We start from the raw sequence: 25,026 nt of genomic DNA, 5'->3' as shown, positions 1-25,026 counted from the left end.
GGACGGAGAGAAAGAAATAGAGACAAGAGTGTGAGAGTGAGAGAGAGAGAGAGTGAGAGAGAGAGAGAGAGAGAGAGAAGGAGAAGGAAAGAGAATGAGTCGGAGCGGGGAATGGTTTGCTGTCCGCTGAACGGAAGCGCCCCCGCGTTATTCGAACCAGTAAGTAGTTTTTTTTCCCTCGTCTTTTCTTCGAACAGCTCTCCTTTGTTATCGTTCGAGGCGATTAACCTTGGTTCGGAGCACAACGAACGAAATACGATCGTGAAACGAGACGATGCGAACCTTCGTGATCAGATGTAAAAGAAACACACAGAGAAACAGGGAAATATATAATAGACAAGTGTTGTAGACTTACCGAGCTGGACGTACATCTTCGGCCTGATGTTTTCCTGCCAGGCCGCGAGGGCGATGGTGACCGTGGCGACGAAGCACCAGCAGGACAGGACAGGGTGCATCCTCGTTTCCAAGATGGTACGCCTCATCTTCTCTCGGATGGTGGTTCGAACAGGACCGGAAACGTGCCAGGGTTCGTAGTCTCCTCCGCGAGGGTAACACGCAGACAATCAAAGAATCGAAACTCGGAACTCTGAACTCGAAACAGCTCGGAACTCGGAATTCGAAAAACTCACGATAGATACCGCACCAAATAGAACCACCGACACTCTTTACTCCCCGTAAACGACGCACAGCCGCCGCTGCCCCCGCGATTCAACTCGCGGCAACAGAGAACGGAACCAATCGGAGAAAGAACCGTGTTTCTCTCGATCACTCTCTTCTCTCGGTTTCTCCACTCACTGCAGCAGAAGGTGCGAGGGCGCCGCAGTCACGTGCAGCGTGTTCCTCGTCGCAGTCGCAGTCGCAGTCGTTGTCCTCCAGCTCTGATCACGCATGTTTCCTTCGGGACGACCGGCTCCCTGACCGCGCACATTCACGAGAACTCGGACGCGGCGTCGTGCTTGCACGCGCCTCGTCGAACCACGATTAATCGAATCCCGAAATCGAGACGAAGCCGTTCGCAACGAGACCACGGCGAGCGTGGCGATCGGGCCAACGGGATGCGGACCGAGAGACGAGACAAGACGAGACGAGAGACAGAGAGGCGGCCAAACCACTCTACGTGCACGATGATCCTCCTTGTGCAACGGCGTGTCTCTCTCTCTCTCTCCCCCTCTCCTTCCTCTCTCACTCTGAACTAGCCGAAAAGTCACCGACCGGTACACACGCGCCGGAACGATGCGATACCCGCAACGGTCGCCGTCACACTAACGCCACACAGCGCCAGGACAGGTGACAGTTCCCCCACCAACTACGCGACTCTCCCACTCCTCCCAATTTCTCGTCCGTCCGCGCAGGCTCGAAGTTTACGCCGCTGGTCTGCGCCGCTTTCCTCTTCTTCTCCTCTTCCTTCCCTCTTCGCTCTTCTTTTCTGTCTTCTTTCTTCACTCTTCTTTCTTCTCTCTTCTCTCTTCTCTCTTTTGCACCGTTCTAGCCGCTGTCCTGCGAGTCGCGTGTGCGAGCCTACGCGCCAACACTGCACGCACACCTACCCCTTCGCGCGCACGTGGGCAAGAGCAAGAGGAGGCAGAGCGGCGACCGGAAAGAATAGGGTGGGCAGTCTAGGCGGAAAAAAGAAACGACGGGATCCGAGAGATGGAGAGAGAGAGAGAGGAAAGGAGAGGTACACAGGAGACAACGGGCAAGCGCCGATTTTCAACCCCACCACCCCCGCGACACGATCACGCCGCCATCCTTGACATCCTCGACATCCTCGCCGCCGCCGCCGCCGTCGCCGCCGTCGTCGTCGTCGTCGTCGTCCTCGGTATCTCGTCGACGCTACTGCAACGCCGCCAATCTGCAATCAGAAAAAATCGAAACTAGACTTGGTTATTTGCTCTCGAAATACGCCGCCGGTTTCGGTAATCGTCACTCTTGAGAATCCAATCGTTATATCCAGCCGAATGCTACCTATTCTGTTAGAAATCTAATCTTCTCTACCAACTTTTACTTTTGCTCAACACTGCGAAGATATTATATCTCATTGACTCAGATCACTTATTTACCGGACGGCTAAATATTTCTTTACCGCATACTCGTCAATCGAATCTTTGACTACGGTTCCATAATCTTTGGGCAACTTAGACACTTTCCTAATCGCAACTATGAACCCATTTTATCGATTCTGGGCTTAACTACTTTTCAGTACAGAAGAAAAATGTCTGACGTATTATTCGTCTACAGAGTGCTCTATGGTCTACCATACTGTCGTCAACGGTATGCTCGTTAATGCGAATACACTTCTCTGTTGATATTTTATAATAAAAGTATCCTTGATTCGCGTCTCATTACAACTTAATCTAAACTTTCCTTAAACCTTAATGTTGATATTCCTCTTTGTACTAATGGATTATTCTGTTCAAATAAGATACATACAACAAATCCAAGAAAGCGCTGCAAGAGGATCGATAGACAATTGTTCTAAGAGACATCCTCGAGGCTCTGAGACGCGGCAGTCTTCTTTGCTGCCCGCTTACCAGGAAACTACTGCGACCGATAGTATACTCCCTCTATAGGATATATCAACCCTCCGCAAAGTTGTGGTGAGTCTGAGAGAATTTTTATATTATCGTTCATCATGCAATAACGCGTAATTGTTGTACGAGCTCCCAGACGCAACTTATATAAAAAGAAAATACAAGTAGAAAAATTATTTTGGATTCAGAGTGAAAATGACTTAGTGTAGAGGGTTAAGTCTAGTCATTGTTCTCCGGTAAAATTTATTACGACCAAAACCGACCGCGTCCACTGTTAATTCTCGGTCTCGGGACCGCCACGCGTCGATGCGTTTCAGTTTCCGGATCTTTCAGACTTCCGGAAACCGACTTCGTCGCGATCGATATCCTCGAGCTATGGTCGGTCCTTACCGACCGTCGTCCTGTCCCCGATCGGTGCGAAACAGATCCTACGCGCGCCAGGTGACCGCGTTATCATCGAACGGTAACGATCCGGGATGATATCCGAATTGTACGAAAGCGCGAAATGAAACGATTTAGCGAGCGTAGGCGAACAAACGGCGGCTGTTTGAATTCGTAGTTTCTTGTTCTTTTTCGGAGAAATGCTCGGTGTTAGTTCTTGACCCAAATTTCCGTCGGAGCATTTGCGCCGGCACGAATTTCAGCACGCTTTATTTGCTCGAGGATGCTGAGAGAGCGTAATAAACGTGTGGCTAACGATCACCTCGTTACGTCGCCCCCCCGAGTGTATACCAAGTTTTGCGGATATTCGCGGAAAGATGGCCCCCGCGTTGAATAACATCGAAACGCCCGTGTTTATTTAATAAAGCCTCTACCCATCGACGCCGCAGGGAGAGGATGATTTCCATCGATGTTTTCGCCGCCGGGCAAAAAAAAAGGTTATCCGACGCAATCAAACCGTGTACAAATTATTTCTGCGCGTTAGAAATTTGCCGAATTTCGCGGAACGGCGAACCGAATGTCGGTGTTGCCCGTTACACAGAAGTGAAAAAGACGGAACCGCTAATAGACTACGTTAAGGGGCGATTTTCGAGTGACCGAAATATAAAATGCTCGGAGAGAAAGTCGGTGTACTGGTTACGTCAGTCCGCAGCGACGAAACCCGGGATAATTTCCGCTGATTTTTCCCTGGGAGGGTATTCGCCCGCGGCACGATAACGACGTTACCCGGTGCCCCTCGTTTGCCGAATGTTCCCTGCAGCCATCTGTACGCGATGGTCGACGTAGCTCATTAATTTACCGTGTTCAAAATAACCGGTTCCATCGAACCACCCTGGTTTCCACAATCGCGACGGCAGCCGGTATACCGGAAACAAAGTATATTCGTTGGAAAACGAAACTTCTGCCTGGACGAGGACTCTCAATTTGACGTCTTTCGATCGCTGAACCGGCGCACGCATTTTTCGCGAAACCAAGAGGACGAGCGCGGAAAAGCGATAAAAGCTACCGCGCGCGTTTTTCTCTCTCCTCCCCCCTGAGAAATCGTGGATGCGTTCAACGACGCGTCATTGGATAGCTCGCTCGCAAATCGGAAAAGGTGAAGCCCACTTTACGCCCCGCGACGAAAGAGCTTTTGTAGTCTACGGTTCTTGCTTAAAAGCTATGCAGCGCGCACTAGAACGATCAAAGGCGATCGAGACGGAGAGAACATGTTCGTCGACGCGGCGCGCGAAAGAATACGCGGAAAGGATCTCGTCGAAGGGACGGTCTGGGTCGGGGTCGGGCTCGCTTCGGTTCGAGGGGTGCGCGAGATACGCTTGGAAAATCGTCCCGTGAGACGTCGACGTCGACGTCTACGTCTACGTCGACGCCGCGCGAACACCGACTTTTCTGCCGCTTAGCGTTACGCATCTTGCGTTTTCTGGCTGGCTAAAGCCCCCTCGCCACGGCAATCCGCGTCTCGCCGTCAACCGAATGTCGGCCGTGGACGGATCGATATTCGAACGCCGGGAAGAAAAATCCTCCGCTAAGGAAAAGAGTACGGTGCCGGATCCTCGGGGACGAGAGGCAGACGGGAGATAAAATCTAATTTTTCCTTTCGAGTTATGTCGCCGACAGCGGTAGCTGCACCGTCGTCGCTCCCGGGAAAGAGATACGTTATTGGCGAAAGCAACTTCGACCCTGTATCAATTCAATACCGGCGCGAATTACACGTTCGAATTCGGGAAACGCGTTTATGAAAGCAGACTTCGGGCACGATGCGAGCCCTCGCACGGTTTCCCGATCGCAAATTCCATCGTAGATTCAAATAACTGCGCCTTCTGCTTGTTTTCGTCCAAAATGAATTTTATATTTATCGAGTAAACTAAACGGGATAGCAGAATAAATTTTTCTATTCTACGAAATGAAAGAGTACATTTTCGTATTGAAGTACACAACGCTGAACAGTACGTGCTCGCTTAGAAACAGTCGCGTTCGTTAAAACAATATCGTTTTACACCTGGCTGTTAACATAACAGGGTTTGTACGAGCGAATTTGTAAAGAACAATGTTCAAAAATATCGGGCGAAATTTTTACATCCTCTTTCATCTATCGTTCACCTATTTGTTTTATTATATCGCGTATGCTGTTGTTTCGCAGCAGGTATTATTACCGTAGCACGAAACCGAGAGTTTTTGAAGCAACATTGCCTAGATACGACTGGAGAAATTAAATTATTTTCTTTTTATTTAGAAACGATACTCGCCATTTCGGCAACTCGGAGCCGGCCGACTGACAAAAAGAAAATATAGAAAGCAGCCGAATCGTCCCGCGAGAGTGTTTCCCTCCGAGTAGAGTTTCGCCGCGGAGAGAACGTGTGCCGGATAGTCTGTTCGCGTTCCTAGAAAAAGAACTGTCGGCGGGAGAAGCGATGAACGAAATAGGATCGATAGCCGAACAACGGGCGAAATCCCGATGGAAAACGCGCGGAATACGCGGATACGTTAGCTCCGGCACTCGTCACGAAGGACGAGAGAAGGCAGAAGTCGCGGCAGCGGCCAGGGACGACCGATCGAACTCCGTCGAACAAAACCCAATTAAGTTCGGCCAAGTCCAACTTCCGGCAGGCCGTTACACGAAAAACATTTTCGGGGTGAAACTGGTTAGGCCATTTAAGCTGAGTCCGCGTATAACGCTAGGCTGACGCGGAGAAGAAGAAGAGGAGGAGGTAGAACAAAAAAAAAAAGAAGTTGCGCTGAAAAACGTTTTCTGCATGTTAGACTCAATTAAACGAAATTCCGATAGAACGGAAGAATCGGAAGTAAAGCCATGCACCACGGAGGTAAAGCTGGTCCGATCGCGAATCTATTGTCTCGATTTACTTGGTTCAATCGGAATCGAATTTTCGCGTTTTCGCCGACCGCCCGGCCCACCGCCGGGAGAGAGAGAGAGCCCTTTCCGATAATTTAACCATTTAACCGTTTCGATTGTCAGGCTCCGTTTTCCGTAGCACCGTTGCGCGGAAATTTCGATACGGTTTGCGCAACGTATTAAAAATTCAACGGACCGCGTTTCTTCTCGCGAGAGAGAGAGAGAGAGAGAGAGAGAGAGAGAGAGAGCGCTGCCAAAAAGATGGATCGCGTTTGAACATGGCACGATGATCGAAAATCGTTTGTCGAGCGGCTGAGGGATAGAGGTGGCCGAGGGGTGAGAGATTGCGCAAGATTGAAATCCTTTGGCGGAGGCAGAATATATCGCTGACCTACAAGAAAGATATTCGCCGCGGGGCGTGCGACACGCTCGTTACCAGGATAGCACCGCACGTCCGTCTCTGGCCGCACAAACGCAAAAGTAATCTCCCCCGTCACCTGTCGCTCACCGGGAAAAATACACTTGATGCATCCTCGGTTGCGCGGAAGCATTTTTATCGACACTGTCCTCGGGGAATTCGGATCCGCCGTTACTCTCGCGGCCCTTTTCAAGTTCTGCCTTTCGTCGCCGCGCATCGAGCGCTCGACCTCCGATTAAAAGCTATTCCAGGCTCGGCGGGATACATCGGAACAGAAGCTCTGACACCGTGCATCACAACCTACTGATCGAAAAAGATTCTGCGCTTTCAAAACCGATTTTCCGTCGCGTCTTTTAATTTCCAATTATTAATTTATTCGTCAACGGGGGAACACCGCCACTTTGCGTAGATTTAATCGAACAGCTTCCAAAGTTAGCGTGTCGTAAAAACAGAATGTCGTGGAAACATATCTGCGAAATACATCTAACGAAACGACGAACGGGTCAACTGTTTGTCGATAATTATTGAAAAAAGTAACGATGAGAGTTATTTGTTCTGTAGCGTCAATACGAGACTCGAAGCAGACGAGACGGAACACACGTGTAAACCTAAGAGATTTTATTGGTACACCAAAATCGATAGCACACGAAAGAGTGGGACAATTAGTTCGACCAGACACACAACAGATCAGCGTTCTTTTGGTCGTTCAAAACTTAAGGTTAAAAGACATCCAATTTTCTTCTTCTTTTATAAAAATATACTTAAACGTGTGATATCGCGTAAATTAGTCTTTTCGTGCCCGTACAAGATATTAATTTTGTGCAAACGAGTACGTAAGCGTAGCGATGGTTATCGAGCTTTAGTCACGATTCGGTGGGACGCATCGGGATGCCAGACGACCTCGCGAAGCTACGCCGCACCCTCGCGATAAGCTATTCCCGCGGCAAAAGTCGCAACTTTTTAGCTCCATCGAAATTTGCAACGGGAACCGCGCAATTAGCGTGCTTCTTCGACTCGGGAGACAAACTTCGGTTCGCTGTCGCCGCCGCGCATGGTATTCGTTCGATAAGTTATCGCCGGCAGCGTGCAGGAATTGCAAAGCAACGTAACTCTCGGCAGGGTCTGCGACCACGCATACGGCGGAACTCGAGGGCTGATCAGAGTCGTGTGTCATGCATGCGAGTCCAAAGATCGCCCTCGGGATAATCTGTCCGTCTAGTTGCGCTTCTGAGATTAGCACGGCTGCTAATTAGTCGGGATATTACAGATTCTGGGAACTCGAATCGATCCTGCGCGTTCCATCGACGGCATCCCCTAAACACGTCAACGCAGCTGCTTTCGGTAAATTGGATCCTTCTGTCCGGTCGGAATTCGCCCGATTCACGGCGACGGTCTCCGGTTGAAACGGCCGGTGCCGGTGGCAGCGGGAAAGAAGAGCGCGTTGTTCGTAACGCGTGAGCACAATTCCGCGGGCGAGAGAAAGAAGGGGGGGCGGGCGGAGAACCGAGGAAGAGAGAATGGGCGGGAAACGCGAGGAGAATTTGGAGGACGTGGAGGAGAAGGAGAAACGGGAGCATGATTTGCGAGACAGGACAATTTCCGCTCGCGGAAACGTGTAACGCACGGGGAACTTCTCGAAGAGTTTCACGAGAGATCGAGAGATAGGCGGTCGAGGAAAGATCGACGAAAGACTGGGGAAGGGAACGGGGAACGAAGCGGGTTCGAGGGCCGGGAGAGCGAGCGAAGACAGAGGATCGCGCCTTAAAAATTCGGAGAAATGGGTTAAGGAAGCTCCTCGAATCCCACGGAATATAAATCATTTCCGCCGACGGTAATTCGATTCGCGCGCATCTCCGATCCCTCCAGCACTTACGCTTCTTATCCTGCTGCTAAAGACGAGCCGGCCGAACGGGGGGTGGTGTCTCTGTAGGGCTACGACACCAGCGGACTTCCACGCATCATAAAAATTTTATGAAGATCGCCGACACGAAAGCTGCGAGCGAAATACTCGTATGAGCTTGGAGCAGGATAATTGCGAAGAAATAAGCTGCAATGGCGGCAGTGGTTATTATTCAAAGTATCACTGAGACGTGTACATACAGAACGTATCCTCGATCTAATTATTATTAGAGTATTCATGCTTATTAACACTTCAAGGATATACAATGTATTTATTACGTAAAACAGAGATACAACCGAAATGCATAACCAAAACCCAGAACCGAAAAATAACAGTTACAGAACCGTTATATAATAATATCATTTCAGAAGAAATAAAACCATGACCGATAAATACCAGAACCAGTACACAGCTTACAACAGTTATGAGATCACTCCGGTCTCTCATAAATGTTTCACATACATGTAACCGATATACGTACATGTGGCAGTTTAAAATGGTCATTTTCAGAACCATTTCAATCTCCGAGTGGCAACGATCTAGAAAGTTGACCCGTACCAAATAAACCTCTAATACACTTAAATACATTTGACCTCATTGAAAACCTATTTAATGCTACGTCCAGAATTTTACATCATCAATAGTCTCGGCAAAGCACTTTGCAATGTAATCAAGTTTGTCGGATCCTTGAATTTTTTCATTTTCCTTCTTATTTTTTGGGTTAATATTTTGCGACTGGGAACCGTCGTATGACGGCTCCGTGTAATATTTTTCGTCAGTGCTTCGCGGTTAAGCCCGTTCATAAGTAAATCAATTAATTAATTAATTATTAAATTAATATATTAATCATTTCGAATCGTACACAGGTTAAAATCCGTGTTCGCTGAACTTGGAAGCTGGAGTATCGATTTGTCCCAGTGACATCGAAATGTCTTCGAAATAACGGCGCAAGTGAAAGGGAGCAGGTCGAAAGAAGGCAAGATTGGAGGGCGTAGTGGGAGGGAGCGGGAAGAGAGAGGGAGGGGGAGAGAGGGAGAGAGAGAGAGCCGACGGAAATTTCAATTTGCCAAGGGGTCGGGGTGTGCTCGCGAGCGACAGCGACGTCACGTGAAATTCGAAAGGGTGCGTTCCCGTTGGCGAAACAGGAAAATCATGACCGCCTCGGAGACATCGGGGTTGCTCGATACGCGCACATGCGTCGCAACGAGCGGGAGTATCGGTCGACTTCCGTAACGGCAAGTCGAAAACTTCGTTACGTCGTTTCCGAGTTGCCAGCCCAGCGGTACTCCTGGATTTCCACCTCGATTTCTCTTCGTCCCTGTTCCCCCGATCGCGCCGCCCCACGGCTCCGTTCCCCCGCGCCCCCTTTCGCGCGATCGACTTTCCATTCGGGAAGAGAAAGAATGTTTCCTCCGCGAAACCGATTCACGCCGGCGAAGCGCAGACCTGGGGGAAATTGAATTTTACCCCGATACGCCGTAACGATGATTTGCGCGTGCAAATCCGTTTACGGCGATTACAGCGGCCGCCGTCGGGTAACAGATACGCGAGAACAAAAGGCGGCCGACGTGGAAGAGTCAACGAGCGACGCGTTCCGGAACATCGTGCCCGATATTCCTCCGCGGGAAAGCTTTATCCGATACGAGCCATTGGAACGGTGCTCTCCTTGAGTAATGCCGCGATCGGCGAGGTCGTGCCACGTATTCGTTCCCTTCGAAAAATAGAAGAATCGATCTCCCGCGATTCTCTCGGATGCAACGCGCCGCGCCACGGCGCGCTGCATCGCAGCGCAACGCGGCGATTCATTGAAAATGCTGGCTGGAATTCATCGAGCCGCCTAGCAGCGTTCCCGACGAAAAAGATTTTCGTTCGCCCGTCGGCAAGGCTGATCAAAATAAAACTACTCCGGCAAACGCAGAGGGAGGGGTTGCCAGGTTGCAAATTGCACGGTGTACGCGCGTCCGCGTCCCTACCCGCGGTGCCGGTGCACGTAAATAGGAGTGCTTGCATTAGAAAGAACACGCAGATGCGAGGTGCATTATTCTGAGAGCGATAAGTCCATCGCAATTTACGCGAATTCTTTGAGGCGGGAGCGCGTAACGCGGTAACCAATGAATAGCTGGAACCGTTCCCCCTCGTCGCTATCGTCGACCGTTTCAGAAATTATGCATAAGCCTCGGCTACGGCCCGTCCATACCGCCGCGGACTTTTCCGTAAAGTCTGCTTCGAAAATACACCTGGGCACTTCGAGCCCTGGTTTTTTCATGAGCGTCGTCAATCTAGTCGACTATATTTAAACGAATTCAAAGGCTCAACGGGTATCGCGCAGCTACGAGCACGCCGATGTATCGTTTGTCATCGATCCCCGATGCTTTCCACGAGAGGATCGCCGGAATCGGTCTCTCCGTAATGCCGGTGGTCGGGCGCGGCGAGATGTTCCTTTGCAGTCGAGCGGAAGTAGTAGAACTGCGAAGATTCCTCCTTGCGTTTCGCGACGACATTTTCATGGGATGAAAAGGAGGAGGGGCTTTTCGCGGCGGGATAAAAATAGCGCGGTTGAACTCGGAACGAGCGAGCCAGTTCTCGGCCGGGACCATGGACTGAATTTAAACGCGCGAACGCGTAAAACGTTTGACTGGGGGGTAGTGTTCGTTAGCTCGGGGAAGCCCGGTCGACGATCGCGCGATAAGCGACCGTCCCTGGAAAGAGGAAACCCAGAACCATACCCGCCGCGGACTTCTAAGAAAAACATCCCGTTTCCGCGCGCCCGGTTCAACTTCGAGCAAACTTTCCGACCGGGGAAGACGAATTACGTGAAATCGAGTAAACCGAGCGTTATCTCGCCTCTAACTGAAAATTCTCCGTTAACGAGCGGGGAGCGGCGGCCATCGGTACCGCGTCGCGTCGCGTCGCGTCGCTGCGCTGCGCTGCGCTGTTCGCGATGCAACGGGATGCGTATCGCGAGCTCGCCGATGCAGCAAGATTTATGTTGGGCTATCTGCAGGAAATAAAAGCCTGGATGGGGTATTAAACTTCGATTGAACCGATCAAGTAGGGGCGGGAAGGGAGGGAGGACCGTTGTACGTGGCACACGGTGTAGAGGGGAGGCACGGTGGACGATAGTCGGTGACAAATTGGCGAGGTTGAAAATCGGGACGCCGCGTGTACACCGTCGATATTTTAATCGACGCCCTTTCGCCGTGCCACGGGTACAGACGCGGACGAAATTTTAAAGTTGTATCTACTATGGCGCAGGTGCATGCGGTAGCGGTCATAAATTGAAGACGATGAATTTTAATTTCGGTTACGCCCGCATCGTATAACATACGGTATTCGTTTACTTTGTTTCGTGTTCCACTTATTTAATTCATTTGCAATCGCAAGCGACAATACCCCGTTATTGTCAGTCATTATTAAACAGCGGATTCGATGCATTTTTGATAAAAAATTAATTGTTGGAACATCACGCGGCGAAGATATTAAAATGTACTTGTCCTGCAATTGAAATTACAATTCGGATGGATTTAAACAATGAGATAGAAATGAATTTATTCAACGAGCTTGATTCGTTTGAAATAAATTAAAATAAAAAATGTTAAAAAACAGAATACGTACGCGTTTGTTATTTTTATGAAGAAACACGCTTAATATCTTTAATGTTCGAGAGACATCGTTGTTATATGAAAGACTTGCGACCACAGTGCACTTTGCCAATTCCTTTTTTCCCTACTTTTCGCCTTAATATTTCGTCTAGAGTGCGCGGAATACACGAAACAGCGTTATCCGGCGGATAATTATGCGTCTTAAATCGTTAACAGGGTGGAAAAAGAAAATAGGAGAGCGACGGCGCGTCTGGACCGCGTTTTTCGCAGTTTATTCGAACGAAATTTCGTGGCAGGCTACTCGCTCCGTGTCAGGAACAACGCTCCGCGCGTCCCGACGTTGCCGTTGGTGGAAGCGGGCGAAATTAGTACGAAACTTTCTTAAACGTATGAGAAGTTAACGGAGAGAGAGAGAGTCTCGCCCACGCCGTTGTTCTCGCTACCTCCGCCTCGCTCCCACGCATCCGCTGTGTTTCTACGGCTATTTACGAACCTTCGGAGCACTTCGCTCGAATTAACAGGGTGCGCGGCTCTCGGCGCCAGGCGAAAAAAAAAGAAAGAAAAAGGCTCGCGAAGAAAATCCCGATGCGCCGTAAAACGGCACGCGGGGGCATCGAACGGGCCGAGTTTGCGCCGCGTTCTTACGGGAACCCCCTGCCAGAAATCCCGGGCTGAAATAGGAGAGTCGAAAGCATCCACGCCCGCGTCTCTTCGCGCGTCCTGTGCGCGGACGTCGACACGGGAGTGGGAAACTTACGGGCGCGTAGCTAACGAAAACAGAACTTTGGACACGAGAATGGCTGCGGAAGGAACGTTAATGCCAGGCCAGCATCGAGTCATCGCTTGGAAAAAGGGCGCGGGGAACATTGCCGGAGGGTAAGTAAGAAAAGTGTGTGGCGCGGTTGTTTGTGTGTGCGCGCGCGCGCGCGTGGGACCGTGAGTCATCGAGCAGCACATGCGCCTACGAATACGCAGATGCCGACGCGACCGCAATGGTAAACACAGAGAGACACGGACCACGGACGTTCGGGATGCAAGATTTCCCGTAGAATCTCTGCGCGACGACCGATGCGGATCGGTTCCGACGATTCGCCTGTGATCACCGTCCCATCGATCGCGACACTTCTGAAGCGACGCGGAGCAGGTATTACGATGAAATATGCCGGCAATAACGGGGACCGTGCGCATAGTAATTAGGAGCTACAATTAGTATCTTTGCGCTCCTAATTTCGCATCAACGCAGCGTAAATTACAGCCGGGGAGATAAGTCACGCACGAACACTCGTAAAGAAGATATACCGAGGCTGGCGCAAGTCATTATAGAAGAACACGCGTGCATTCCATGCGAGCCCGTGTCGCCACTCGTACGCTCAAAGACATAAAGCTGATGTACGTTTCCTCTCCGTCTCTCCATCTCATTCTCCTCCTTTGTTCTTCCCGCGCGCAGCTGGATTAGCGTCGCGGAGACCCAACACGGACTTATTTACTTGCTCTTTGCTCGTCCGCGTGTCCGCGTTGCTCAAACAGCGAGCGCCACCGTAATTAGAAAATATGGGAAAATGTTTTCGGGTGGGCCGATCGATCGAATTTCTCGTGGGCCGACAGGTTGTTCCCATCGAGTGGCAACGATAATGCTTTCTCCTTGGGTGGCTTTTCGAATAGCCGATACGAGAAGGAAAGTGTTTAGCTGTCGAACGTAAAGGATTCGATAACCGCCGGTTATCGTATTCCTTTCGTTCTCAGGGAACAGAGGCCAGATACCTCTTGTTGCCGTGGCGATAGCCTGCCCCGACGAACTCGTGACCCAAAACGGGACATCGAGGTAGGGTATATCCGGCGCCCAGCTTAAACAGTTAATATGTTTTCATGACATTCGAACCGCTAAGTATAGTCGGACAGCCCCAAACGGAACATTAATGTAACGAATCGACCGGAATAGAAGCGGCCGAGGACATGCAGCGGGAAGGCGACGCGGCAGAGAAATTTCGGGAGCATAAATTATTCATTCGGACGTGAAATAAAATTGCCTGGGCAGGAAGAAGCCTGGAATCGGAAGGAAATTGATTCCGCAGGCTCGGCGTTCGGGGTGTTCCGTGTTCCGTGCGCGATGTTCCATGTTCGTGGTCGCGCAGACAGCGTTTCCAGAAGACAGCAGAACGTCGTCACAAAGGGGCCCAGAACTGGCGACAGACGGTAGGCGGTAGACGATAGGCGCGGTCGACGAAAGAATCGCGCAAGTCGATGGCGACGGGGATGGCAAAACGGGAGAGAAAGGGAAAGAGGACGGCGATGAAGACGATGACGAAGAGAGGAGAAAGGAAACGCGGGCGGGCCAAGAGGCTGCAAAGCCGCCGGTAAGCCGATATAAGCAGAGTCAATTTCCAGCGAGTGTTCGAGCGGGAGGAAAGGATTTTGCTTGCACGACGACGAAAAGGCAATATTCCGTTCCAGAGCAGGGCCGGCGAACGGGCGAGCTGGCGACCGAGCGAGCAAACGAGCAACCGAGCAAACGGGCGGGCGAGAGGAGAATCAAACCTCGAGGAAGAGGGAAGAAAACGCCGCGAACCGGAGAAGAAGAACCGCGCGAGAAGCACTACCTTTGTTCCTCGGGACTTACCTAGATACTTTTCAATAAAGTTACTTGGCACCCACCGTCCCGTCCCGTCCCGTCGCGTCGCGCCGCGCCGCTCCGCGCCGTCAAAACTTCTCCGTCCGTCGAAGAATCAACGAGGAAAACGGTGGACTGTCTCCAAGTATAACGACCGATCGGTTCTGCAATTTCAGTTCGACGTGAAATATAGATTTTCGGAAACGACACCGTCGTATCTTGTGTTACAGTTACGCGCGATTTCGTATTCCACGGATATATCCGTGCCAGAGAGCCGCGCAACTATCAAAAAACTGGATGGTACACCTTTCCCCGCGTATTTGGTATCCCTGTACTTGAGATAAAGCAGAACTGGTCAGCTGTCTTTTAAATAAAGTTTTTTAAAGAACGTAAACATGAAAAAATCTTAAATCCGGCCCTTTAAAACATTGAGAAACGTCGTTCGGATATTTTTTTAAATTCCATAAAAATCTCAGGCTCGATAAATATTGCATCTGCAATTATTATTATTCTGCCGTCAGAATATTTGGAAATGTAGTCCGGGCAATGCGACGAAATTTCATTGAAATAAAGCACTTTAATTTTATGAAGTTATTACGGCTGTGACGTGGCAGTCGAAGCGATAATAGCTGGTAGCGGGTAGCTGACTATTTCATGAGATACCAGGATACTCGAGTAATTTTCGTTCACCCAACATTCTCGCGAGAAACCCAGTTACAGAGTATCTCGCGAGCAAACGGCAGATCTTTATGCAGATTCCCATTTTCATGCATCGTTTCACAAAAATTAGAATCGGAGAAAGCTACCCTCCATCGCCGGCTGAAAGACCGCGCGTCGCAAAAAGCGAAGAATAATTCTATTATACCTCGTTAACTGATCGTTTTTATCGCGTTTAAAAATCTGGACCGGCCATAAACACTGCTACTCCGCAATCTACTCGTAATAACACACAGTTCTACAAAAAATCGGGTCAGAGACGTTTCACGGATCTCGCGCGACGACCGCAACGAATTAAGATATTTAACCGATCCCATTATCGTATCGAAGCAAAGACGAGGGTTTTCGTCGAGACGCGGACAAATCGTGATCGCGGATTCTCGCCGCGGGAAGGAAAAACCGCGATAAAACGGAATTTATGTGCCGGGTTCCGTGCGAAACGCAGTTTAAGATCGTGGATCGGTTCGATATATCATGATATCGGGGATGCGACTGACGCGGGCCGTTCCCATATTTCCTCGCGAAGACGGAAGGACGTTGAATATTTAAAAATTGTAATCCGCCGAGGCGTGGGGAAAGTTGGCGCCGCGCTGCCTCGCGGCCGGATATGTTCGATGTCAAAAATCGGACGCCCCGTGAATGAGAATTTCGTGAAACGTTGGCTAACGATGAACTGCGGAAACGTCGCGAGATCGCGGTCCACGGAATCGTCGTCGTAGATCGTTTCGACGTACGAATGAAGTATACGCGTAGATCGTGTCTTCGTTGTGGACCGTGGACGAACGGGGGACGAATTTCAAGCTGGAAATTGATTTCCTTCTCGAGTCACGTTGGAGTAACGATCGGTCGATCGATACCGAGCCAGCCATCATCGTCGCGAGAGCAGAGACCCGGTGCGATTACCCGATTTCCGCGACACTCGGATCCGATTCCGAGGCAGTGGTGCATACGGGTTCGTCTTTTCCATCGTTCTTCAATTTCCCGGCTCAGCCATAAAAGCGGTACGCGATCCGAAAAATTCATCGCGGAAGAATGTAGATCGGTGCGTTGTTGCGCGGGCACGCGCGAAATCTAATTTATCACGAAACGCTGTATAAAATGTAATTTAACGGCGATGATCGTTTCGATATTAGAATACGGGGGGTGGGGACGCGACCCATATCGATCACGTGCACTGCACCATGCATTCACACGCGCGCGCCAAGACCGACGCTGGATTCGAACGGAACGAAAGGTGAGAGAGCGAAGAGAGAGAGAGAGAGAGAGAGAGAGAGAGGAGCACACGCGGCTCGTATCTTCGACACGGACGATGCATTGTTGAATATTTAAAAATTCTAATCTGGAAAGCCTCGGCGTATCGGCGATGTTTTCGGTATCGTTCCGTGGCTCGTGTCTCGTCGGAAGGAAGGGAGCGGGGAGCAAAGGGGAAAAACGAAGGGGCAAGCGGGGAGGGAGAGGCAGAGGCGGAGGCGTTTGGGTTTTCAGCGAGCATCTACGATAGAAATACGAGCGGCTCTCTTGTAAATGCAACGACGAGACACAGGGAAAGAAAAAGAAAAAGAAAGAGAGAGAGAGAGGGGGGATGAGCGAAAAAAGGCGGTGACGAAAGAGAGAAGAAGAGGCCACCTTGTTGCGGCACGATGTGCAGCCCTGCATCTGCACGATGCACGATGCACTCGAGTAACGGACCCGTGTACCGCGCCCTCATTTAATACACGCCGTACCGGATGCATCGACTCTTCTGTCTGATTTTTGCTCGCTGCTTAACTCTTTCGAGCCTTTTCAATATCTTTAGCGAACGGCACAGTTCGCCGGTGCATCGGTGCACTGCCGCTTCATCCCGTGCCGCGGCTCGCCCCGTATTTTCCACGCTCGATGTCTATCTTTTTCCTCTGTAGTGCGATTTTAATCCTTTTAGTTCCGAACGATATCGCGTAATGACATGGCTGTTGGCTCTGACAGCCGGCTAATCCCAACCGGTCACGTATAATTAGTGAAATTAAACGTGTCCGGCATATCGGGCCGCGCACGATGGAAGGGTTAATTACACGGCGTTAATTTTTCGTTCGATACGGAAACGAGATGAATGATACGCGGCCGGCAGCTCGGCTCCGCTCGGCGCGAGTCGCCGGCCGCGAACCGCGTGCCGCCTGCTAAATGGTGTCGGGGTCGCTGAAAATTCGAGTAATTTTTACCCTCTTAATTGACTATATTGGACTCACAGCCGGCGAGCCTCGATCGATTCGCCGTTAGTTATGCCGCGGATTTCACGCGTGCCGTTTACGATATTACGAGGTAAAACACTCTGGCCGCTTAACGCTTAATACCGAGATAACTGCATCGCGGCCACCGTTCCATATTTTAGAAAAGTGCTTTCCAATGTTTCCTCGCGCCGACAGAAATCCATCGTGACGCTCCGATGGGTCCAGGTTCGAGAGTCGCGTATCTTCGAACGTAACGAGAGCAAAATCGAAACGAGTCCAGACCGTCCAGTGCCAGCCAAGAATCGGTCATAAACATAGGAATTTATTAGCACTCTTCGGTGCGTCGAAACGCGATGGAGATTTGTGCGAGACGTCTCCTACAGTTTCCCAGATGCCTGTTCAAACTCTCCCATCGATTTGTAAACAACGAGATGGCAACGGGCGGGCCCGCAAAACGCTGGAAAAACACGGATAGAGCATCGATCAATCGGGCGGGCAAACGACGCTACCCTTATCGCATAAAACGAGCCAAGTTATGCGATTACGTCCTATGCAAACGCGCCGAAGTCAACCGAATTCGGGCGCGTTGGAGGGCTAGATCACGGAGAAATCGCGCGCGCGCGCCCGCGCGCTCGCACAGCCAGAAGACGAAACAAACACACCGGTTACACGCGATTGTCGATGGCGCGAGGCCAATTCGCGAAACGTGCTTCCGGCAAATTATTTTCCGGCAGCTCCTCGCGGAGGTCGGCCGCTCGAGAAAAGCGTGTTACGTTCGAGTAGACAGAATTTGTTTCGCGCGAACGCTCCTCCTTCGTTAGCTATGCATCCGCGAGCAAAAATATGCACGCGGTGCGGTGTAGCGGTGAAGCAAGCCGAGACGGAGGCAGAGGCGAAGGTAGAAGTTCGTCGCGCTTCGTGCACAGAAGGTGGCCGATGAAATCCTTCGTCCGCGTCGACAAGGTAGGCACCGTCGGCTCTCGTGTTTCACTCTGTAAAGCACGAGGGACTTCGTTCCATTCAAGCGTGCAGGAAAAATTGTTGCACCCTACGCCTGCAACTTCTGACCTGACCCCTGCTGTCGACCGTTGCCTCGGTATTTAACCTAAATTGACCGAACCCGAGCGAGATCGATGCCACGGGACCCCTCTCGGACTTGCGGGGCTCGAAAGGAGTATCCCTCTGCTGCGCTGCAAGCAATTAAATCGAAGCGAAAAGTGTCGAGTTTCCGCGGTGACGCTTGGAGCGCGCGGATTTACATCGCGTATAAACCGCGTCGACCTCCGAGATCGCGATCCCTTCCCGGTGAAACTTATTCGTACAAATCTTCTTACCGCGGATCGAGAAATTTTTCGCGAGCGTCTCGGCGCGATCCCCTTGGCACTCCGTCGAATCCGCGCGTCCCCTTCGCCAAATAAATTCCAAAGTGTATCCGCATTAACCTCGCCCCCTCCCCCCCGGTAGAGCCGGCGAAGCTAACGATAGGACGATTCCCTTTTCTCGTAGGACACGTCATCCCCGGCTGAATAAGGTTCCAGGAGGTGTAATATTTTAAGTGCTGTAACTTCGCGAGATGAAATCGTAGCGATTTAATTCTATCCTCAAATTAAAGGGAAAGGTTCGAAGTTTTCGATACCGTTTACAGCGTGTTCGAAAAGTTTTTTCCAACACCATAGGGAACGTTAACCTTTTAGATACTACGCGCCACTATATAGGCTTTCGCGAATGGCTCGTGCTTTACTCAATTGTTTTATTATTTATTAAAGCAAACAATTAAAGTGAAAGTGTGTATATACAATATATTAAGAAAAGAATATATGTTATTAGTACTGTATATAGATATCCGGAAAAAATATATATTAAGAGAAAATCGTAATTTAGTTACGAAAAGCTTTATTTGCGCAAAATCCTGCCGTATCTAAAAGGTTAAATTTCGCTATCGCGAACATATCTTCAAATTTAGGGTGCTAGTCATAGGGATGCATAATATTAATACTTAAAATATGGTATCGTAAAGTAAAGATTCCGACTTTCAATCTTAGAAGTATCGTCATTTTATGCTGACTTTCGACGGAATTATAGTTGTTCAAAGATTGACAATATTTCAGCAAAAAAATTAGCGACGCTTTCATTTTGCTGTTAAGTGTATGCGAGACCCTGTTCGCGTCTATAAAGAGAATCGTGTATACCCGAGCGAAATATATCACATCTGTTTGATGTACCTTGATAAAGTTCGAAAAAGAAGTTATATCAATTTTGTAAAACCTGATAATTGAGAGATTCAAGAAGAAAGATGGAAAAGGAAATAAAATCGCTCTTTATTAAAAATATTCAGTAAATAACAATTTCTCAAGCGTAGTTAACAACGACATATCGTTATCCGACACTGAAAGGGTTTTAGTCTGTAATATAGAGTTTATACCGTAATATGTACTCCTTAACTAATGGGTTTCTGTGATTCGCAAATAAAAAATAAATAAACGAATAAACGAGGTATCGAGAAGAAGGAAAACATCGTGAGTTTTTCACTCGCTGGTTTCGAAGAGATTGACCGAGGAAACCGGGTGGGGATGGATTGTTGCGGCAGACAGAGATACGATACCACGAATCACCGAGGAGAAGACTCCAACAAATCGGTTAAGTGCAAAGAAAGTGTATCGAGCGGCGAATGGAAATCAGCAACCTGGAAGGAAGAAGCATAGGCGGAAATGGAAACTAGTGCGAGATTCCGGGCTGCTTGTATCCGGAAACGATAAATACACCGTTAGAAGCACGCACCCGCACCCTCGCACAGATGTGAACCAACACACGTCTAAGCTACCGCGCGCAGATTCGCTATCTTCCGCCCGCCCCCATCCCTCTCTCTCTCTCTCTCTCTCTCTCTCGGTCTCTCTCTTTCTCTCCAGGGGTTTCGCGCAAAAGGCAAGAGATAATTACAGGGAGCATTCGCGCAAAGGAGCACGCGGTCGGAAGAGCTGAATATATTACATCTACGTGCACAAGGAGAGAAAAACATCGGGGTGAATGGGCCTCGACGTACACTTCGAGGTAAAGATGCAGCGTGCCACTGAACCCAGGGCAGCGCGCGGCTTAGCGGAGCGATAAACAGAGCTTTCGGCCGCGAAAAAAGGATGCCGCGAACGCGAGGAGCGACACACCTTGCGCAACGCAAACAGTCGCAGTTTCGCCCCGAAAAATTGATCGAGCTCCCAGAGTGCCAAACGACCCCTGCGTTTATGGCTGTCCCACGGGCCACGAGCGCGCAAGTACATCGCTTCTCTCTCCCTCTCTCTTTGCATAATGCACGGAGAGAACGCTTAAGGATTAATCGGTCGAAAAGCCAAGGATTCCTCTGGACCAAGGTCGGTGTGAAAGAAAATTGATTGGCTCGCGACCCATCCCTTTGTGGGCGCATGATAAAGCGATAACGGTAATCGGTTGGTCAGAATTTTACGATTATGGGTAACGCGTTTGTGCGGGGCCGTGCCGACGGCAGAGTTCAAAGTACCACGCGCGCATGTGGGTCAACCCATACGTAATTCCCAGTACGGAAATTCGTCGCCCAGACGATACGTGCATAGAGACAAGCGCGGCCGTTCTCTCGCGCAACCTGCACAAGCGTTTTATGGAAGATTCAATGCGAGATACGTGTCCTGCCCGAAGAGGCCAGACCGGAGACTGCCGCGGCGTTAACAGTCGATCGCGTTATCGCCGCGGGAAGATAGCCACCGCGATGAATCGGGCGGACGAAAACGCGGCGGCATGTATTATGGAACTTTTTGGAACGCAAAACACCGTGGCGGTGTTGAGCAAACTGAATCGCCGATACCGTATTAGCCGAAGGCGTGCATCGATTCAGGGCGGGGGGGAGTGAAAAGGGAAGAGTAGAGGAGAGAAGAAAGGAGACGAGAAGGGAAAAAGAGAGGGGGAGAGGAGAAAACCGAACACTTTCGGGCTCGATATCGCGTTCGGAAGCCGAGCTACCGTAATTCTATGGGTGAAATTAACGAACCGACTGAATGGATGCAGAATAATCCTGGCGGCGACGCAACGTGTGCCGTTCGAGATAAAGACCGGATCCTTTCCCGTTGGCTGGGAGCACGGTAGGGAAGCCTTCACGGTGATTAAGCCGCGTCCGAAAGTACAGCGACGCGGCCCGCTCAGCTATTCCAAAGGACGAAGGGGGAATCCGGAACCCCGAGTTCGGAATCCGGAATCCGGATTCCGGAATGGGGAAAACCGAAATATCGACGAATCCGGCGCACTACCCACCCTCCTCGTGTGCGTGAATGCTCGAAACCTATTCGCCGCTCCGCCCTCTTCCTCTTTTTCCACTACCCACTACCCACTACCCACTACTCGCTATCCAGTATCCCAGTATCCCAGTATCCGCCGTCTCACTTTCCTGCCCATTTTTCCTCGTTCCTCCGCGTTCTCCTCCCCTAATCCGCGCGTCTCACTATCGTCCTCCTTTCAGTCTCAATTCTCTTTCTTTCTTTTTTTTCTCTCGTCGCACGAAAGAACCGGCTTACCAGAAATTCTCGCAGAACCTGGTCCTCCGTGTTTAGTACGACTATTCGCGAGACCACGCCGGGTGATGCTCCTCTCGAAGCCCGACACGTTCGTGCCAAATTTTTCCGCGTTTGGTAAATCAGTCGCCAAACGTGTCGTCGGCCGACAAAGATGTCGGTCCTCGCGAGCGAGCGAGGCACGCTACCCACGCGCCACGGAGCCGTGAGTCTCGTCCAATATTCTCGAGCAGAGCTTCTCATCGATTTTTAGCCGGAGCTCGGGAACGAGCTGTAAATTCACCGATATCGTGATGCACGATCTACGAACGCGATAAATCCTGTTACCGGCACCGTGACTTTTCGTTTCAGCTCGTGTCGCGCCTACGTAGCATGCATTTCGATCCCTCCGCCGCGGCTTCGAGGGCGGCTCCTTCTGCCATTCTCTCGTTTCCCTGCGATTCCAGTATCCACCGGGACCCCGGCGAATCGGCGATCGAGCTGCCGCACGCACTGTAAACATCGCGTTCTCGCGCGCGAAAGAATCCCCCCGGCGTTACCTCCGGGTAACCGCGCGAATCCGGAATCGTCCGCGCGTCGATTCCCTCGTTCTGTGAACCCCTTCCCTCCACGCATTCGCGGACGAGTTAAACGGTTCAACGAGTAACGCGAGTCTTTCGTTCGAGGGCAGCCATCCGGGCGTACGTGCTCCTCTCGATCTCCGTACACAGGTCTCTCTCTCTCTCACTCTCTCTCTCACTCTCTCTCTCCGAGGCTTTGTGAATCGTCGTTTGTGCGCGAGCCGTGCCACCGATGCACTTTTTTGCTCGTCGTTTCTTCTCCTAGCTTTCTTTCCGTTCCGCTACTCATCCACCCCCCTGGCAGCCGACTGTCGACAGTCGGCAGTCGGCCCGCCGGACGTCCTCCTTTCTCTTTATGCAAAGTTCCACGGTCGTAACTTCGTTCTTACGCGAGGAGGCAAATGTTATTTACGAGCAAAGACGCCGGCAGCGGAATCGTCGTTGTCGTTCCCCGTTCCCGTCCTCGACCTCGACCCAGTCCCCCTCGCGATAATCGTCTTTGTTGCCGGGGCTGGAATCCCAATTGAAATTCTCTCCGTCCCAATCAGGCGACCATTTTTCGCGGCTCCCGTTGTCGCGCGACGATTATGAAAGGCAAACGGGTACGCGCGGAATCGGTCGAAAGGGAGAAAATGAACGAGAGAGATCCGCGATCACGGTGCTCCAGGAAAAATATGCGCATTATCAGGCTGACAGCTCGATTTCCGACGAATTGAAAGACACCGGATCCCCCGCGTGTAGCGCGCGAAACCGTGAAACGCGTTCTCGCGTTTTCGTACGGCAACGAGCGTTCGTCGCGCGGATTGATTCCCCGTCGCTCGTACGTTCCGTTCGCGATACTTTCGAAAGATTTAACCCCTCCCCGCCTCTCTCTCTCTCCCTCTCTCGGGTCCTGCAACTGCGATGCCTCCCTCGAACATATTCCAGGGGCTATAAACACGAAAGTTGAAACTTCTCCGAGCGTGGGCGGTTTTCCAGGGTTCCTCTCGTCCCGTGGCAGAAAATGTTCCGTAGCTCTCTGTTTCTCTCCCGGAAACGTCGGCGGCTCGAAAACGGCGGAGCGACGGGTTCACCGCTCTCTCGACGTGGCGGCGAGACGAGACGGGGCGAGACCAAGCGAACGCCGCGTCGATTGGAAGAAAACAACCGACGACTATTGAATCAGCGAGAACCAGAACCCCGTCGCTATTCGTATACGCGCGACGATAGATACACGAGATATCCGCATTGCGGTTACACGAGCTTTTTAACACTTTGTGCCTCTGCATACGCGAATGTGTACGGTACGCACCACCGCAGCCAGTAAACATCGGACTTGTGTGTCGATGACTGCCGATGGGTGTCGTCCTGTGCAAGCACAAAAGCGAGACAGAGACAGGAGAGACGAGTGATCGAGGACGGCGATTACGTCGAGGGTGGCGTACAGGGAATTGGAGAGGGTGTGGGTACGCCGGTGGAACGGTTAGAGAGAGCTACACAGCCAGCGAACCAGAGAAAGAGAGAGAGAGAGAGAGAGAGAGAGAGAAAGAGAGAGGATGGAGGAGGATGAGCGAGGGAGCCAACCAGGGAGGGAGAGGTCAAAACACGATATTAGGTTTGGACCCGGTCTCTGTATGCATGTATACGACCGGCGTACCTACCGACGCCGGAAGATCGCGGAACTAAACGTTGGTGGAACGCTCGGTACGCCCCTGGAATTGCAGCCATTTTCGAGAGAGACCTCAGTCCCCTCTGATAAGCTATATACAAATGTCTACATTGCCACGGAGTAATATATCGCGAGGCGAGATGTCGAGATGTATGCGAGATCTCGTGAGAATCGCGGCAGAGCGACTCGGCGATACTCGGGAGAGCCGCGCGGCTCGAGCTTCCGTCCAGATCGACTTACCCGCGGGAGACCTTGGTTCCCGGATCCAGAAAATAAGCTGGGCTCCACGAGAATCAACCACCCCGCGGACCATTAACGGACTTCGCGTTCCGAGCGATCGCGCGCGGCCCGAGATTCCGTCGCGACAAGGTCTCTGCCCTTAAGATTCGCAGGGGGCGAGAGCCGAGGGGGGCAAGGAGCCTCGGATTGATCGCGCGACCAGAGACGATCGGCTGGCGACGAAAACGACTGGTGTCCCCGACCGGCCTTGAACGGGTGACTTTGATGGAGCGACCGACGCATCGACGAGGCGCGGTACGCTTTCACGATACGCTGCCACGTTGTTCCGTTCCGTCCCTCTCGCTCTCTCTCTCTCTCTCTCTCTCTCCTTCTCTCTCGTTCGTGTTCACCCTTCGCCGGACAAACTTTTTCTCGCGACAAAAAGAATTTTCTCCCGGCAGTCGGTTAACGGCTCCGGCAGTTTCACGAATCGGTCCGCCTCCGCAGCGCGACCCCCTCTCGCCACGCATCTGAATGGATCCAAGCTTTTTACGGACGGCTCCCGAACGGTTTCACGTAGAACCCTAGCTACGGGGAAAAAACCGTTATTGTCGCGATAAGTTCTTTTTTTATACACCACTCCGCTGTCTTTTTGCTACGATATATCGGCCGGTGTTCCATTATTACGGTCTCACCGCCTCGAACCGAGGGGGGGGGGGGAGTACAACGCGCGGCCGCTAGGAGAAAGTTCGATGCTCGGTGTGGGGGGGGTTATTTGCGAGTATCGTTATTATATTT

General features: G+C 51.0%; 1 protein-coding gene across 2 annotated transcripts in view; it reads right to left on the bottom strand.

Moving 5' to 3' along the window:
* Sema1a (semaphorin 1a) overlaps positions 1–25,026 on the bottom strand; it is a 177,301-nt gene that overhangs the window by 147,771 nt on the left and 4,504 nt on the right. For both annotated transcript variants that reach the window (XM_078191818.1, XM_078191819.1), the window contains exon 2: positions 356–1,852. In XM_078191818.1, the coding sequence (XP_078047944.1) occupies positions 356–482 (127 nt within the window). In that variant the 5' untranslated portion in view covers positions 483–1,852. The remainder of the gene's footprint in view (positions 1–355; positions 1,853–25,026) is intronic.

The sequence above is a fragment of the Augochlora pura genome, chromosome 10 (assembly GCF_028453695.1).
Source record: "Augochlora pura isolate Apur16 chromosome 10, APUR_v2.2.1, whole genome shotgun sequence".
In the NCBI taxonomy this organism is placed as follows: domain Eukaryota; kingdom Metazoa; phylum Arthropoda; class Insecta; order Hymenoptera; family Halictidae; genus Augochlora; species Augochlora pura.
Note: the sequence above shows the minus strand (reverse complement) of the source record. Positions and strands in the feature narration are given on the sequence as shown.